Here is a 16,035-nt window from a genome sequence, read left to right as displayed (position 1 = left end):
GTGGGGAGACGTGGGTCTGTGCAGCACACAGTGTGGGGCTCGGTAGAGGGTCTTGCCTCACACTGAGAACTTTTCTTTTGCCAACTACATACAGTGGCATTCAGATGTGGTGAGTGTGATGCACAGCTTACGCCATCCAAACCAAAACCAAAAGTCAGTTTTCTTTTCTTTTCTTTTCTTTTTTTAGCGGTACGCGGGCCTCTCACTGTTGTGGCCTCTCCCATTGCAGAGCACAGGCTCCGGACATGCAGGCTTAGCGGCCATGGCTCATGGGCCCAGCCGCTCCGCGTCATGTGGGATCCTCCCGGACTGGGGCACGAACCCGCGTCCCCTGCATCGGCAGGTGGACTCCCAACCACTGCGCCACCAGGGAAGCCCCCCAAAATCAGTTTTCTTATTTTTGTTTTCACTATGGGCCAGGTTTGGATTTGTGTTTAAAGTAATGGTTAAGTAGTACTAGTGAAACCAAGAATTGTACGAAACTCTTAATTTTTAGGACATATAAGATGTTACTATAATCAGTTGGTTGAAAATTGTTAACTAGAACACAGATTGGTTAGAACTTTTTAATTTTTGGTCACTACTATTGATGTAATCTTAAGAGAATGTAATTTGGAGCCATATTGACATAGATTTCAATTCTGATTTTCCATTTACTGTCTGTGGTCTTGGCAAGATATTTCACATCTGAATTTCAACTGTCTCATCTTTTAAGTAGGAATAATAACATTTCTTATCTTAAAATTGTTGAGAATTAGATTAAATAGCACAAGTAGAAGCATCGTTCGACGCCCGCTGTGTTGAGTCCCCGCGTCCCCGCTGTGCGCAGCGTGGAAAGCGTGCTGTGTGCTCTGGCTCATTCATGTTCTTCATGACTGCAAACTCCCTCAGCCGATCTTCTCACTTTTATTCCTCTTCTGGTGTTAGAATGATACCTAACATCTAAATACCCCTTTAGGAAAATCAAACAAATCAAAGTTGTTTAAATGTTAAGAAAATAGACATTTAAAAGGTGGTGAAAACATTCATGTGTAGCGTCATTGACTGAGACGTGGCCAAGTTAGAGCTTACCCTGAATCCTGGCAGCCGAGGGTTGGGGTCTGTCACAGCGATGGGTGTGGCCTTAATGAAGCGTTTGAACGAGCAACAAAGCAGCAACTGCACATACAAATATTTGACCATTTTGACATACTTGAAGTAGCTGGGTGTTCTGGGTGTTCTTCAGATCTTAATGTCATTTGGTGATGTTGTTAGTTACTTCCACAGCTACTTTTAAGATGCGAAGTCTCCACTTCTGTAAGAATGAGTTCAGGCCCAACTGTAAGTGGAAAGGGGAACTTCGGAAGTTGATGTATGATTTGCCTCTGAAATGTGCTTTTTCTTCAGGTTGTGTATAACAGAAGTTCTGAAATTGAAGAGCTGAAATCCATTATTGAGAATTTGCGAGAGAACCAAGAGAGGTTACAGAAGGATAAAGCACAGGAGATTGAACAGCTCCATGAGGTCATCGAGAAACTGCAGGGGGAGCTCCCGCTGAGGGGACCCACAGTGCCCCAGGCCGGTGACGGCAGAGCCGCCAGCCTGCAGAGCGAGCTGCTGGGCCTCCCGGCCGAAGGAGCCAGGGCCTGCGCGGAGCTGGAGGGCGAGCTGCGTGCCGCTCTTGAGGCCAAGGAGGCCCTGAGCCGGCTGCTGGCCGAGCAGGAGCACGGGCACGGCCAGGCCCTCGAGGCCCTCCAGCGGCGCCTGCAGGCCGCAGAGGAGGTGGCCGTGCGGCAGCTGGCCGCATCGGGGCCTGGCGCCGCCCTCAGGGAGGCCGAGGTCCAGGCCCTGGCCTCCCAGATCCGCGAGTTCGAAGCTGCCCTGCGAGCCAAGGAAGCGAAGATTGCAGAGAGAGAGTTAGAAATCGACTCTCTGTGCCGGCAGAAGTCAGCCCACTCTGCTGAGCTGGAAGCCATCCTGGCTGCCGTGGCCCGCTTCCGCTGCGCCCTAGAGCAGCAGCTCCTGGCGGCCTCTGGGGAGCCCCCCAAGCTGCAGCGGCTCCGGGCGCAGTGTGTCCACCTTAGCTGCCAGCTGCAGGCGCTCAACCAGTGCTTCCTGAGGTCCCAGGAGGAGCCGGACGAGCGGCAGGCGCATGGGGCCCACGTGGCAGGCAGCTCCCGGGGGCGGGCGTCCTGGGGAGAAGAGGCCTCCTGCCACGAAGAGGTGGAACAGGATGTGTGTGGCAGGCGGCCGGCTGAGGCCCCCCACGGCCATGGCGGCGACCCACAGGTGGGCTCCTCCGTCAGGCCACGGGTGGCGCAGCCTCTGTGTGCGGAGAGCTGCGTGCACTGGGGCGCTGGGGTGTGTCCGGGGAGCTGGGGGTGCGTGTGGGGGCCTGGGGTGTGTCTGGGGGGCTGGGGGTGTATGTGAGGGGCTGGGGTGTGTCTGGGGGTGCATGTGGGGGCCTGGGGTGTGTCTGGGGGGCTGGGGGTGTATGTGAGGAGCTGGGGTGTGTCTGGGGGTGCACGTGGGGCGCTGGGGTGTGTCCGGGGAGCTGGGGGTGCATGTGGGGGCCTGGGGTGTGTCTGGGGGGCTGGGGGTGTATGTGAGGAGCTGGGGTGTGTCTGGGGGTGCAGGTGGGGATCTGGGGTGTGTCTGGGGATCTGGGGGTGCACTGGGGAGCTGGGGTGTGTCCGGGGAGCTGGGGGTGCAGGTGGGGATCTGAGGTGTGTCCAGGGAGCTGGGGGTGCAGGTGGGGAGCTGGGGTGTGTCCAGGGAGCTGGGGGTGCAGGTGGGGAGCTGGGGTTTGTCCGGGGAGCTGGGGGTGCAGGTGGGGATCTGGGGTGTGTCCAGGGAGCCGGGGTGGGGGTGCAGGTGGGGAGCTGGCGTGTGTCTGGGATCTGAGGGTGCAGGTGGGGAGCTGGTGGGCAGCTGTGCTGTGCTCCGTGTCTGCTGGGGGCCGTCTTCGCGGGGTTGCCCGAGCTCCAGCATGTGCTGACCTGCTGTGCGCACCACTGGTCTCCTGCTCCACGTGTGTGATTCTGGTCCTGAGCTGTGGGCTCTCCCTCGGGGCCTGCTGGCTGGTGCTCCGGCTGCAGAGCTCCTGGGACTCTGAGGTAGCCTCACTGCACTTCTGACTTCGTGATGCCTTTGGCTGTGTGCTCGTAAGCATTGTCCTTGTTTTCTCTGTTCATCACAGAGCCCTATTAAGGAGGATCCACAGCTGGCCAAAGCCCTGCAGACGTTGACCCGCGCAGGTCTCAGCCAGCAGGACAGCGTGATGTCGGTGCTCGCGGTCTGCCAGCGGCAACTGGAGTCTGAGCTGCTCTTAGTGAAAAAGGAAATGTGCCTGCCTGCAGAGAATGGAGTGTCGGGAACAGCGAAGGTGCCTGGGCATGTTCGGGGGTTGGGGGGGGCGCGCACAGAACACGGCAGCTGGTCACGGGCAGACACCCCCCTCGGCGTCTTTGCCGCGACGGCGCAGGTCATGTGGACTGCGGTCAGGGACGCCTTCTCCAAGTCCGTCACTCTTGGCAGTGCTGCTCAGATCCGTTTTGAAATTTCCCACGTGTTTGATTTAAGCACACATTTCCCATGGTCTAATCAGCTTGTGAAAAGTGAGCAGTCAGTTACTTTCTCCTCCTAGTTGATACCAGTAGGATTTCCCTGGGCTCCAGGGCTTGTGTCTGGATTTTCCGTGTGAGGACAGCTGCCCACCGCTGTGCTGCCTCCACAACCTTCATCACTTGCAAAGGCTTCACATTTATTGCTTGAACCTCAGGTGTTTTCCCTACATGTTTTCACTTGTCCTGCCAGCAAAGAAGAGCAGAGTAATCTACGATTCAACAGTTTTAAATTCTGACCACCAGGACAGAAGCTACAAGAAGGCTGCCTTTTCTTTTCCAGGGTGGGGAGGGTGCGGGTCGGCAGCATCAAATTGTTCCAGAGCTGAGATGTTTGAGAACCAAAAGTGGGCTCGGTTCTGAAGCCTGCTCAGACGTGGGCTCTCGTGAGCCAGTCACCCTGCTGGTGCGGACGCTGCACACTTTGCTAGGTGTTCCAGCCCCTCACCTCCTGGGAGCGCTCCTGGGATGTGCCACGAGCCACGTGCACCATGTTGGAAATTGGAAGATTCTGAATCCCACAGCACACAGGACTCTGGGCCTGGGTCTGCAGTTTTATGTTTGTTTGTTTTTTCAGTACGCGGGCCTCTCACTGTTGTGGCCTCTCCCGTTGCGGAGCACAGGCTCCGGACGTGCAGGCTCAGCGGCCATGGCTCACGGGCCCAGCCGCTCCGTGGCATGTGGGATCTTCCCGGACCGGGGCACGAACCTGTGTCCCCTGCATCGGCAGGTGGACTCTCAACCACTGCACCACCAGGGAAGCCCTGGGTCTGCAGTTTTGATAGAGGAAGCCTGCATCTGATGTCATGTGTTTTACAGATGCCCTCAGAAAATACATTCTGTTTGGAGAGAACCTTTACCTACTCTGTGTAGCAAACTTGTCTCAGCATCCTTGTGATAAGAACATTTCTTTAAATTCTTAAAAGAGAGCTCGGCCCTGGGATATCCTGAGCTGGTCGCCAAATTTTTAGGAGTTACACACTGACAAGGAAATTCCAAATTCATTCCATAAATTACAATTTTGCGTTTTCCAATGTTTGCATATAGAACCTTCCAGGCCTTTTTCCTTAAAAAACCCAAAAAACAAGAAACTTACATCCTCAATAAATTGCCACAGAAATAGGTTATAACAGTTGCCTCTTTTTGTGTTGTGTGTGGCAAAATACATATACAATTTACATCTTAATCATTTTTAAACGTACAGCTCAGTGGTATTAAATACGTTTATAATGTTGTCTGACCATGCATCTCCATAGCTCTTTTCATCTTGTAAAACTGAAACTACTCATTTAAACAATGACTCCCATTTCCTCCTTCCCCCAGGCCCTGGCAACCACCTGTTATGCTTTCTGTTTCTGTATGATTTTTGAGATACTCTAAGTGTTTGCATAAGTGGAATCACACAGTATTTGTTTTTTTGTCTGACTTATGTCACTCAGCATAATGTAATGTCATCAAGGTTCATCTATGTCATAGCAGGTATCAGAGTTTCCTTCCTTTTTAAGGATGAATAATATTCCATTGTATGTATACACCACAGTATGCTTATCCATTCATCTGTCGATGGACACTTGGTTTGCTTCCACTTTTTTTTTTTTTTAATTATTATTTATTTATTTATTTATGGCTGTGTTGGGTCTTTGTTTCTGTGTGAGGGCTTTCTCTAGTTGTGGCAAGTGGGGGCCACTCCTCATCGCGGTGCGCGGGCCTCTCACTATCGCGGCCTCTCTTGTTGCGGAGCACAGGCTCCAGACGCGCAGGCTCAGTAATTGTGGCTCACGGGGCCAGCTGCTCCGTGGCATGTGGGATCTTCCCAGACCAGGACTCGAACCCGTGTGCCCTGCATTGGCAGGCGGACTCTCAACCACTGCGCCACCAGGGAAGCCCCCACTTTTTTTTTTAATAAATAAATTTATTTATTTTTTCAGCTGCATTGGGTCTTCGTTGCTGCACGCGGGCTTTCTCTAGTTGCGGCGAGCAGGGGCTACTCTTCGTTGCGGTGCGTGGGCTTCTCATTGCGGTGGCTTCTCTTGTTGCGGAGCACGGGCTCTAGGGTGCGCGGGCTTCAGTAGTTGTCACATGCGGGCTCAGGAGTTGTGGCGCACGGGCTTAGTTGTCCGCGGCATGTGGGATCTTCCCAGAACAGGGCTTGAACCTGTGTTCGCTGAATTGGCAGGCAGATTCTTAACCAGTGCGCCACCAGGGAAGTCCTGCTTCCACGTTTTAACTGTTGTGAATAGTGCTGTTATGAACATGGATGTGCAAATATCTCTTTGGGACCCTGCTTTCAGTTCTTCTAGGTATATACCCAGAACTAGAGTGGCTGGATCGTATGGTAATTCTACTTCTAATTTTTTGAGGAACTGCAGTAGTGTTTTCCACAGTGGCTCTACCATTTTACATTCCTATTAAAAGTGTACAAGAGTTCCAAGTTCTCCACATCCTCACCAATATTTGTTACTTTCTGGTTTTGTTTTTTTTTTTTGATAGTAGTCATCCTAATGGGTGTGAGGTGTATCTAATTGTAGTTTTGATTTGCATTTCTCAAATGATTAGTGATAGTGGATATCTTTTCATGTATATGTTCTTCGGAGAGATGTCTGTTGAAGTCCTTTGGCAAATTTTGAATCAGGTTGTATGTTTTTTTGACTGAGTTTTAGGAGTTCTTTATATATTTCTGGATATATTAATTCCTTATTAGGTGTATGATTGGCAAATATTTTTTCCCATTCTGTGGGTTGCATTTTTACTCTGTGGATAGTGTCTTTGTTTTTTGGCTGTGTTGGGTCTCTGTTGATGAGCACAGGCCTTCTCTAGCTGCGGCGAGCGGGGGCTATGCTTTGTTGCAGTGCGCAGGCTTCTCACTGCGGTGGCTTCTCTTGTGGAACACGGGCTCTAGGTACACAGGCCTCAGTAGTTGTGGCACGTGGGCTCAGTAGTTGTGGCTCATGGGCTCTAGAGCGGAGGCTCAGTAGTTGTGGTGCATGGACTTAGTTGCTCCACGGCATGTGGGATCTTTCCGGACCAGGGCTTGAACCTGTGTCCCCTGCATCAGCAGGCGGATTCTCAACCGCTGTGCCACCAGGGAAGCCCCTCTTCTCTTGTGTTTAATTGATTTTTTTAAATGGTGAAATGTTTAAATTCCTTTCTCACTTCTCTTTGTGTATATTCTTTTGCTATTTTCACATTTAGCATCCTAACATAAAGCGCTCTGACTTGAATTTATACCAGCTTAAGTTTAATAACACATAAAACTCTGTTCCTTTGTAGCTCCATCCCCACTCCTTTTGGTTTTTGATGTAACAAAAAGCCATCTTTATACTTATGTGCCTTTAAACATAAACTAGTAATTCCTTTAAATGCATTAACCTTTTAAATTATGTAGAAAACAACGCGTGGAGTTAGAAACTAAAGTTATAGTAATACTAACTTTTAGACCAATAACTTAGGAATATGTATATTAGTCTCTTAGTTCATGATGAAAACAAAAAGTGCAGTTGTAAACCATTGTTACAGTAATGTTAGCTTTTATAACTGCCCATGTATTTACCTTTATTAAGATCTTTATTTCTCCATACAGCTTTGAGTTACTGTCTAGGGTTCTTTCATTTCCCCTGCCAGACTCTCTTGAACGTTTTTTACAGGGCAGGTTTTAGTGGTAACAAGATCCCTCAACTTCTGTTTATCTGGGAATGTCTTAATTTCTAACCTACTGTTGATAGAGCTTTGCTGTATTTAGGATTCTTAGTTGACAGTTCCTTTTCTTTTAGCACTTTGACTATATTGACGTACTGTCCTCTGGCCTCCAAAGTTTCTGGTGGAGAAATCTGTTGATAAGCTTATCGAGCATCCTTTGTATGTGACAAGTCTCTTCTTGCTGTTTTCAAGATTTTCTCATTGTCTTTGGCTTTGTGTAAGTTTGATTATTATGTGTCTTTGCTGTGGGTCTATTTGAGTTCATCTTTATGATGAGTTTGTTGAGTTTCCTGGGTATTTATGTTCATATCTTTCATCAAGTTTGGAAAGTTTTCATTCATTATGTCCTCATATATTCTCTTTGCTTCCTTCTCTCTCCCTTCTTTTGGGACTCCCATTATGTGTATGTTGGTTTGTTCAGTGATGTCCCACAGTTACCTGAGGCTCCACTTACTTTTCTCAATCTTTTTTTTTCTTTTCCCCAGACTTGATAATTTCCATTGTTCTGTCTTTGCATCCACTGAATCTTTCTTCTGCCTTCTCAGATCTACCTTTGAATCCCTTTAGTGAGTTTTTAATTTCAGTTATACTTTTTAACTCCAGAATTTCATTTCTTTTTCTTTATTGATATTTCTATTTTGTTCATGCTTTTTTTTTTTTTTTTTTTTTTTTTTTACTTCACATTTTCCTTAGTTCTGTGAGCATCTTTAAGAAGGCTCTGTTAAAGTCTTTGTCTAGTGGATCCATCATCAGGTCTTTTTCAGGGATGGTTTCTGTAGACTTACTTTTTTCCTATGCCGAGGCCGTACTTCCCTGTTTGTGTTTTTTGTTGTTGTTGTTGAACACTGAATATTTTTAATCTATTCAGGTAAATCTAGAAATCAGACTCTCCCTCTTTCTCAGTATTTACTTTTTTGTTGTTGTTACTGTGTGTTTTTTTTTTTTTGGTTGATGTCTCTGTGCTAAGGATCAGCTTGAGATGTAAACTTAAGTTCTCAGATCTTTTCTGAGCCTATGCCTTTACCCAGGCACATGCATTCACTTTAGAATTTCCTCTGTATATGCAGTTATTTTTGAATGTCCTAGTTTTAAATTTTTCCCCAAAGGGAAAAAGAGAAAAATGCAGTGGTGGGGAAAAAGGGGCACCAGTCCTTTAAATCCCCTGAAAGTCACTTCAGCCGGAAGGGCAGGGGCTGGAACACTTGGGGGCAGGTGCAGCAGCCGTGGCCTCCTGCCTCTCTGCCTGCTCCTCTGTGATCAGAAGCAGCAGTCAGAGCAGATTCCCAGTTTTTGGAGGACAGGGTCCTTTTTGCCCACCCTAGGTCCTGCAAGATGCTCCAGGGACACATGCACCGCTGCCTGCTGGGCCCTGGGGTGGGGGATGGGTAGCTGTTCCTGTGCTAAGAGCTGAGAGCAGCTTAACCCTCCAAACCTTCCCCTGGAAGTTGCAAGCCTTCAACAGACTGCAGACTTCCAGAATAGTTACATCAGGCACATTCTGCCAGTGCAGTAGTTGTCCAGGCGGGAGAGGGGTTCCCGGTGCTGCCTGTTCTGCCATCTTTCCAGGAGCCGCTCCAACAGTTGGCTTTTAGGCAATGGGCTTTAAGCCTTGAGTCTGTCTTTCATAGGATTTAAAAAAACTTGAAATCTTAAGAGTCTAGAGGGACAAAGGGCTCATCATGGAATCTCATCCTTAATTGTTCAGACAGTCTCTGAAATTGCCTCGTAAATAACAAATGTGACAACATGTAATTCATTTATTTTACGGTATGCATGTTCTTTTTTACCTGTAGGATAAGGAAAAACTACTGGAAGATTGTCAGCTGCGGAAAGTTGATCTCATAGATCAGGTGAAACAACTTCAAGAAAAACTGAACCATCTGGTACATTGCATGAGCTTCCAAAACGTCAGGACAGAGGACTTTAAATTTCAACAGGCATTGGAATCTCCACATGTTTTAGAAAATAATGCGAGTGATAGTTCCAGTAACAGTGAAGAAACTGACAGGTCATCTCCTGTTGATGCGTTTAATGTCACATGGGACCTAGTTGACATTATTGGAAATCAGGATTCGTTGATACGAAACGAGGTGCCAGATACTTCCACAGGAGAGCAGGTTGCTTTGCAAGACAGGTCACTCTGCTCACAGGGGAGCTTGTACGGGTGTTCCCATGACCTCTCCCACACCCAGGGGACCAAGCCCTTGAAGAAAGTGCTCAGGACGATGGACCTGTCCTCCTGGAGCTCCCCCGAGGTCGTCAGGAAGGACTCAATCTCTGAGCGCCCCCGCAGCCTGCCCCTCACACCCTGCTCGGATGCCCTGAGCCAGCGCAGTCTGGACACCTCCCTGTGGGACAGGACGAGCACCCAGCTGCTCCAGGCTGACCAGTTGGGGCTGCTTTGTTACCCGGGCGAGTCAGCGGCAGGAACGGCCCCTAAGTGGGCGGGGTCTCTGTTAGCTGCAGACGAGGCCCCCTCCACTGACCACCATGCTCAGCGGGTGCCTGTGGTAAGTGGTCTCCTTGGGTGCTGTCCTGGTTTGGGTCCGTGGGATGCCCGAGGCCCCAGTGTGCTCCCACTGGGTTGTGTCTACGTGGACGGCAGGGTCACAGCTGCAGTCACTGTTGGCTCACCTCCTGTTGTGGCCTGTTGGCCAGGCCTGGCTGAGCAGTCCCCTGGTCAGCAAGTGTAGGGACGGTCAGCATTCTGCAGGATGGACCCAAGTCCACTGTCATAGGAACATTCAGAGCACTTTGGTTGTTTTTAAAAATACATGAAAAATACATTACTCTTACTCAGAAATTCACCACAGGCCTAAGTTTGCTAACTCATACTGGCTTTGGGAAGTATAATCTTAAACCTGTCTTCATGTGTGGTCTGCATATGGGTTCTTTGTCTGGAAGATGTTTTTTAGATTCATTTTCAGTTCTATATCATGTTTAACAGGTTCTACATATAATGTTATTAATTTCAAGAACACTTCAATATATTATTTTTGGGTTAGATTATATTTTATCTAACAATTTTGAGATTTTGTGTATCTTAGATTAGATAAAATGAAAAATAAATTACGGGATACGTGTAATTTAAGGTATCCGTATACGACCAGTTCATATCCATATGCTTCCATTTCATATCCATATGCCACTACATCATGCAAAATTTTGAAAATCTGAAATATTTGCCAGTGACTTTTTAAAATATTCCTAGAGAACTGTGGATGGATTTGATTAAATTATTATGAGTGTATGGCCTCGTGTCCACAAGCTGTGAACACTTTGAGTTCTGTGTGGGAAGATGATAAATTCAGGACTTAGCAAGTTTTCCATCTGGCAAGTTCAGTTCCATGATATAACACGTTATCATTCTATGACCATTTAAACATCTACCTATTTGAACAGGAGAAAGATGTTGAAGATTTTATCATAACGTCTCTTGATTCTCAAGAAAAGTCAAGATCACCTCCTCTTGGGTTAGAAGGAAAAAGCGATGGAAAAAGTGAGTCAGTCACAAACTTTATTTTTACAGCTTCAGAGTATAGAATAGTGCAGAGTCCCTGTGCACCCCTCGTACGTCCCGTGTTAACTTGCCGTGTTGCGTGTGCACACTCTGCCTCTCTCTCTCTCTGTGTCTCTGTGTCTCTGTCTCCCTCTGGGTTTGTGCTCTGTTACTTGAGGACCTGATGTCGTTTTACTCCTGAGAAGATCCCTGTGTATTTCATGGCATCCAGTCCACGCCAGGACATCCGCCCTGACCCAGGGCAGCCGCCCTGACCCAGGGCAGCATTGCGTCCGCATACTTCACTGCGATTTTGTCCCGTTAGTGCTCTTTACAGAAACAAGCAGTGGCTGCCAGCATGCATCCAGATGTCCTTTGCGGGCTGGAGACTGGTGAGCGCAGGCCCGGTGCCTGGCGCAGGGCTTGGGCCTGGACCCCACAAGGGCCGGCTCTTTATGTTCGCGGCAGGTTCGTCGGCTTGTGTGCATCTCGTGGGACTCCGTGAGCGCCCTGGCGGTGCCGTGCTCTTCATGTGGGTCAGTTTGGGTTCTGCAGTTGTGTTGCCAGGTTTCATCCTGTTCGTTCTGAATGGCCGATGTCCTGGGTAGGTTTTCGAGACCCTGGGACGTTCTGTCCTCAAGCTCGGACCCACTTAGCCTCCATTGATGGTTCTTGGTGGTCTTGCCTGGATCCTTGTCACTCTGATGGCTGCCACACCGTGACTTTCTAACCTTATACTTTCTTCTATAATTGTTAGATTTTTACAAGTCAGTCACCTCAAGGTGTTTTGACTTTTGAAAAAAGTCCCCATTGGCTCACTGGGTGCTTTTGAGGACAAGGCAGCAGTGCGGTCCAGTTCACTGGCCGTGTTGGCACTTGCGGAATGGGGCCAACAGCCTTCCAGATGGTGCTCTCACTTCTTCCCAGCAGTAGCCACGTGATGTAACAATTGGAGCAGTTCTGTGAGGTGCGTCCCAGGAGCAGCCTCTCGTCCAGCTTCCCTGCTTGGAGTCGTCATTTCCTGAGGATATCATGTTCAACTTTCAGAAGTTTGCTCTAGTATTTATCTATGCAGCACAGCCCACACACCTCCCTTCCCATCTCCCTAAAATGGCCCCACCTGCACTTTCTGCCCCATCACTGTCGAGTGTCTGCACTTCGAGGACGCGTGTTTGCGCGCAGGCGTGCGCTGCCCATGACGGCCTCCCCGCATCCTGAACGTGGCCCTTGCTTTCCGGGTTGGACCCCCTACAAGTTTCTGGAGACAAAGCATGTGCGGGGTACTTTTTGTGTGAACACTGACGTCTTCCTGATGTCGGCATCTTGGACTTGGGCTTGACCCTGGGTGGGGAGTTGGGTTCCTTCAGAGCATGGAGCCCGCCGTCCTGGACCCGAGTGTCATGAGAGCAGCGTGTGGTGCCCTGGAGCACGTCCTCCCACCCCGAGAACTCTGCTTCGTCCTTTAGTCATTTCCCCCACGGTTTTGTCTCGTCTGTCTTGTTAATTCTTATTGATCACATATTGGACCTCTTGTACTAATTTTCTCATTTTCCATGTTTGTATTCTTGTTCTCATTTCTAAGAGGTTTTTCAGAGCTTTACTTCTTAAGCTTTGTATTAACTATTTTTATTTTGGCTGTTTTAGTTTCTGAGTAGTCCTTTTTCCTAGCCCTAACCCTTGTTTCCTGAACGATACTCCCCTTCTTAGTTCTCTGGGGGTGCTCTAATTTTTCTGATGTTTTCTTCTGTTTGCTGCCTTTACTCTGTTTCTTCCACACTTTCTCTGAGTCTCTGTTTCTCTCTGTCTTTTGTGTTTGAATGTTCCTTGGCATGTTTGAGAAGGTAGACTTCTGAGAGGGCAGTCATGAATGGCTCACTGGATGGCAGCTCTGTGCTCAGAGGGGCCTCGCCGGTGGCTCCATGAGATCCACCTGCCCTTCCCGAGCTGTGTGCTGGTGGGGGTGGTGGGCTCTGCTTTTCCACCGGGTGCCTCCTTCCGTTTTCCAGAGTGTGTGCTTCCAAGCCTTCCTGGACTGGCCACAGTTCAAGGCTCAGGAACAGCTCAGGGAGCTGTTAGGAACTCCTAACCGAGAGGTTAGGAGTTCTATTTTGAGGCCCCTCCCATCAGACAGAGGCTCCTGGAGTCTCAAACTCAAGACTTTGTTGAGGGCTCCACAGCCGGGCTGCCCAGTCCGGGCTTTTCTCCACCTACCCCCAGATCAGGCGTCCCCTGCCCCATGGCCAGGTGCTTTGGGCCTGTCCTCCCGCTCAGCCTCCTCCTCATGTCCCGCTGCCTCTCTCGTCCGTCCTCCGAGGCTCTCGGCACAGTTGCCGATTTGCCCCGTCTGTGGGGGGTGAGGAAACACATATCGCGTCTGTGAAAATAAGCTGAGCTGCCCGGAGGGTTTATGTTCAAATCACGGGCATTAACATGCTAAACGTGCAAAATGTACGTTTTCTTACTTAACGTGTGTAGCTCTCATCTTACGTTTTTATGAAACATTTTTACTGTCTGGGGGTGTCCATAGATGTTTCCTTTGGTGAGAGGAGCCTGGCCGTGGCCCTCCCGGTGCTTCGGGGCCGTCCCCGAGGATCGCCACCAGAGTCGCGGGTCTAGGCCCTGACTCTGCGGTGTGTTTCTAGGTGGTGGCACGGGGTTTGGAGAGACACTAAGCCAAGGCTCGGGAAGACCGGGAGCGCCCACTGCTGGTCCTGCAGCGCCTCTCAGCCCCCGGGGGTTCCGACTGCCGCTGGGCGCCAGGAAGGAGAAGGAAGTCCATCCGAAGCAAGTGAAGGTACTGGCCGGCGGGGAGCAGGGGAGGGGGCTCGAGGGGCCTCCGCTCTGGCCCGTCCACAGCTGCGCTGGCCTCAGCCCTGCTACGACTTTGTGCCTTGTGTAGCGGCTCAAAGGGAGGAGATGCACCACTGTGGCAGGACCGCAGGGACGGTTTCCCAGGTGGGGCCTGGCCAGTGCTCGGGGGGCCGCGGGTGCTGTGGCCGGCGGCGGCTCCTCCTGCAGCGCCTGTCACAGCACAGCGCCCAGAGGGCCTGCACGTGCAGCGCTGTCCCGAGTCGCAAGGCGAAACTGGATTGGTCTTCCTGAGTGTCGTTCAGGTGCCAGACCTCGTGACCCTGTTTTGGGAAGCACTTGTGGTTTTTGCTTGTTTGGCTTTGGAGGCTTTCCCAAGACACTTTGAGGGTTCTCTTATTCAGATAGTAAGTGTTCCCAAAGGGAACGATTTTGATGTTAAGTAAAATCTTCTCTGAAATTGTATTTGAAATGAAACTGGTTTTATTCCTTTAAGAGTTGAAATCGGAGCAGTGTCTCCTAGCTGTTTTTTCTTTTTTTGCATTCCTCAATTTTTTATATGGCATAAATACTAGAATTCCTAATTTTTAAGGAAAAAGTTTGGTGGTTAATGACAATGTTTCATGTTTAGGCTTTGAGGTTTAATAATTGATACTTAGTTATTAAAAAAGAAAAGAAAGAAAGAGACCCAGCAGAGGCCCTGGAGCCTTTTCCGGAAGTGCTGAGGTGGCAGGAGAGAAAGGAGCGGCCACCCCGCAGCAGCCTGTTGGGTCAGTCAGCCCGGCTTGTGTGTTCCCTGCCGGCCCCTCCGCTGCACCATCCTCATTGGGGCGCGGGGGCCACTCGCCGCGGGGCTGAGTCTCAGGAGCCTCGTGCAGTCGCGTCTCTGGCCGCCCTGGGGGCCGGCGACGCTGGTGAAGGTCCGTCATGCTGGGAAGCATGTGTCAGCTGGGCAGACGGGCCCCGCGGGGCGGCTGGTTCACGTGCGGCTGTGAGACCGCAGGCCGAGGCCCCCCTGCGACTCCGCGGTTCTCAGGGCAGAGGCTCCGGGATCTCACGGCCTGACTGTGCCCGTGGCCCGGGGGCCGCTCCATGTCCGTCCTCCTGGCCGCCGTGCGCCCAGTTGGCGAGGGCGGAGGACCTCGCTCGTCACAGCTGTTCTTTTCCAGAGGTGTTTTTCAGAACACCTTTTCTTGTCCTTATTTGAGAAGGTGTTTACGGCCTGCGGCCCGGTCCACTATACAGCCTCCCCGCCTCCCCACCGCTCCTTCCCCGGGGCTGTGATTTGCGTCCGTTCTGTACCACATACGTTGTTTTTAAAGTGAAATTGTTGTAGAGTGTTAAAGATGGCTGCTTGTGAAGTAAACACAGTATACAGTTTGGTGTCTGGCACTTTTATGTTACTGTTTCACGTTTTCGGTCACGTCATTAGAATCAGAGGAAGACCTGTTTCTAGTTAAGTAACTAGTCGTTCTTTGTCGTAGGCCTCTTCGTTGCTACTTTCCTGTTTCCCTAACGTGCCCCTTGAGGGAACCTGTGTTGACACGCTGTGTGAGGACGGTCACAGTCACTTGCGCTCTGCATTGGCCGTAGCACCAGCCGTCCAGAAGGGTGGCCCTGGGTGGGGTGCACCTTCCTCTCCCAGCCTCTGTGGGCAGCACAGAAGGCCGGCGTGCACATCCCAGGTCCCATGTCCCATCACGCTGTAACTACCACTCCAAATCCTGATGGTGTGGAAGACCCCTTCCTGTGCTCACGTATTCTGGGCGCCCCCTGGGGCATGAGAGGGCTGCAATGGCCAGTAGCTGGCCTGGTACCATCTGCAGGTGCCTTTCCCCCGAGGTGTCCCTGTGCAGCTCTTGGGTCTCGCTCCTGGTGGGGAGCTGTTGGTCCCGGGAGGGCCGGGGAGGTGCCTGGCATCTTGCTGACTTGGCTGTGGATTTCCCTGAGCTGAGCATCTTCTCTGAGGGAGCAGGCGGGATGGCTGGATTGTGGGGCCTTTGCTGGAGCAGCTCGCACAGAAGTTCACGCGTTCAAAGCTGGTTTACTTGTCCGTGACAGCTACAGGGAGGAAGGTTTGAGAACCTCATGGTCAGAGCAGCAACTCTGGTCTCTGGTGCAAAGGCTGTGGGGGCAGCCTGGTGAGCCTTGGCGGGTGACAGCGGGGCAGTGACGGTGAGAGGTTTCCAGCTGCTTCTCCTCCTTTCTGAGATGTTTGTCCGTTTCAGGCTTTGCTGCAGATGGTGTGTGACGAGAGCCACCACATCCTGGCCCTGTCCGAATACCGTGGACCCCCGAGCGTCCTGAGCAGGGGCGAGCCCGGCGCCCCCCTCGACTGCCCCACGATGGGGGGCCAGGGCCTGCTGGAGGCAGCACCAGCTCCCAGGGAGCATCCCACCCCAGGGCCCCCAAAGGGGGAGAAGGTACAGG

At 50.7% G+C, this 16,035-nt stretch overlaps 1 protein-coding gene across 5 annotated transcripts in view; it reads left to right on the top strand.

The window, feature by feature from the left end:
• The window catches only part of PCNT (pericentrin), a 105,559-nt gene that overhangs the window by 71,084 nt on the left and 18,440 nt on the right, over positions 1–16,035 (top strand). For all 5 annotated transcript variants that reach the window (XM_060100305.1, XM_060100301.1, XM_060100303.1 and 2 more), the window contains 6 exons: positions 1,387–2,268; positions 3,179–3,364; positions 9,092–9,808; positions 10,701–10,797; positions 13,440–13,591; positions 15,834–16,028. In XM_060100305.1, the coding sequence (XP_059956288.1) occupies positions 1,387–2,268; positions 3,179–3,364; positions 9,092–9,808; positions 10,701–10,797; positions 13,440–13,591; positions 15,834–16,028 (2,229 nt within the window). The remainder of the gene's footprint in view (positions 1–1,386; positions 2,269–3,178; positions 3,365–9,091; positions 9,809–10,700; positions 10,798–13,439; positions 13,592–15,833; positions 16,029–16,035) is intronic.

Source organism: Mesoplodon densirostris, chromosome 5 (assembly GCF_025265405.1).
Source record: "Mesoplodon densirostris isolate mMesDen1 chromosome 5, mMesDen1 primary haplotype, whole genome shotgun sequence".
Taxonomy (NCBI): Eukaryota; Metazoa; Chordata; class Mammalia; order Artiodactyla; family Ziphiidae; genus Mesoplodon; species Mesoplodon densirostris.
Note: the sequence above shows the minus strand (reverse complement) of the source record. Positions and strands in the feature narration are given on the sequence as shown.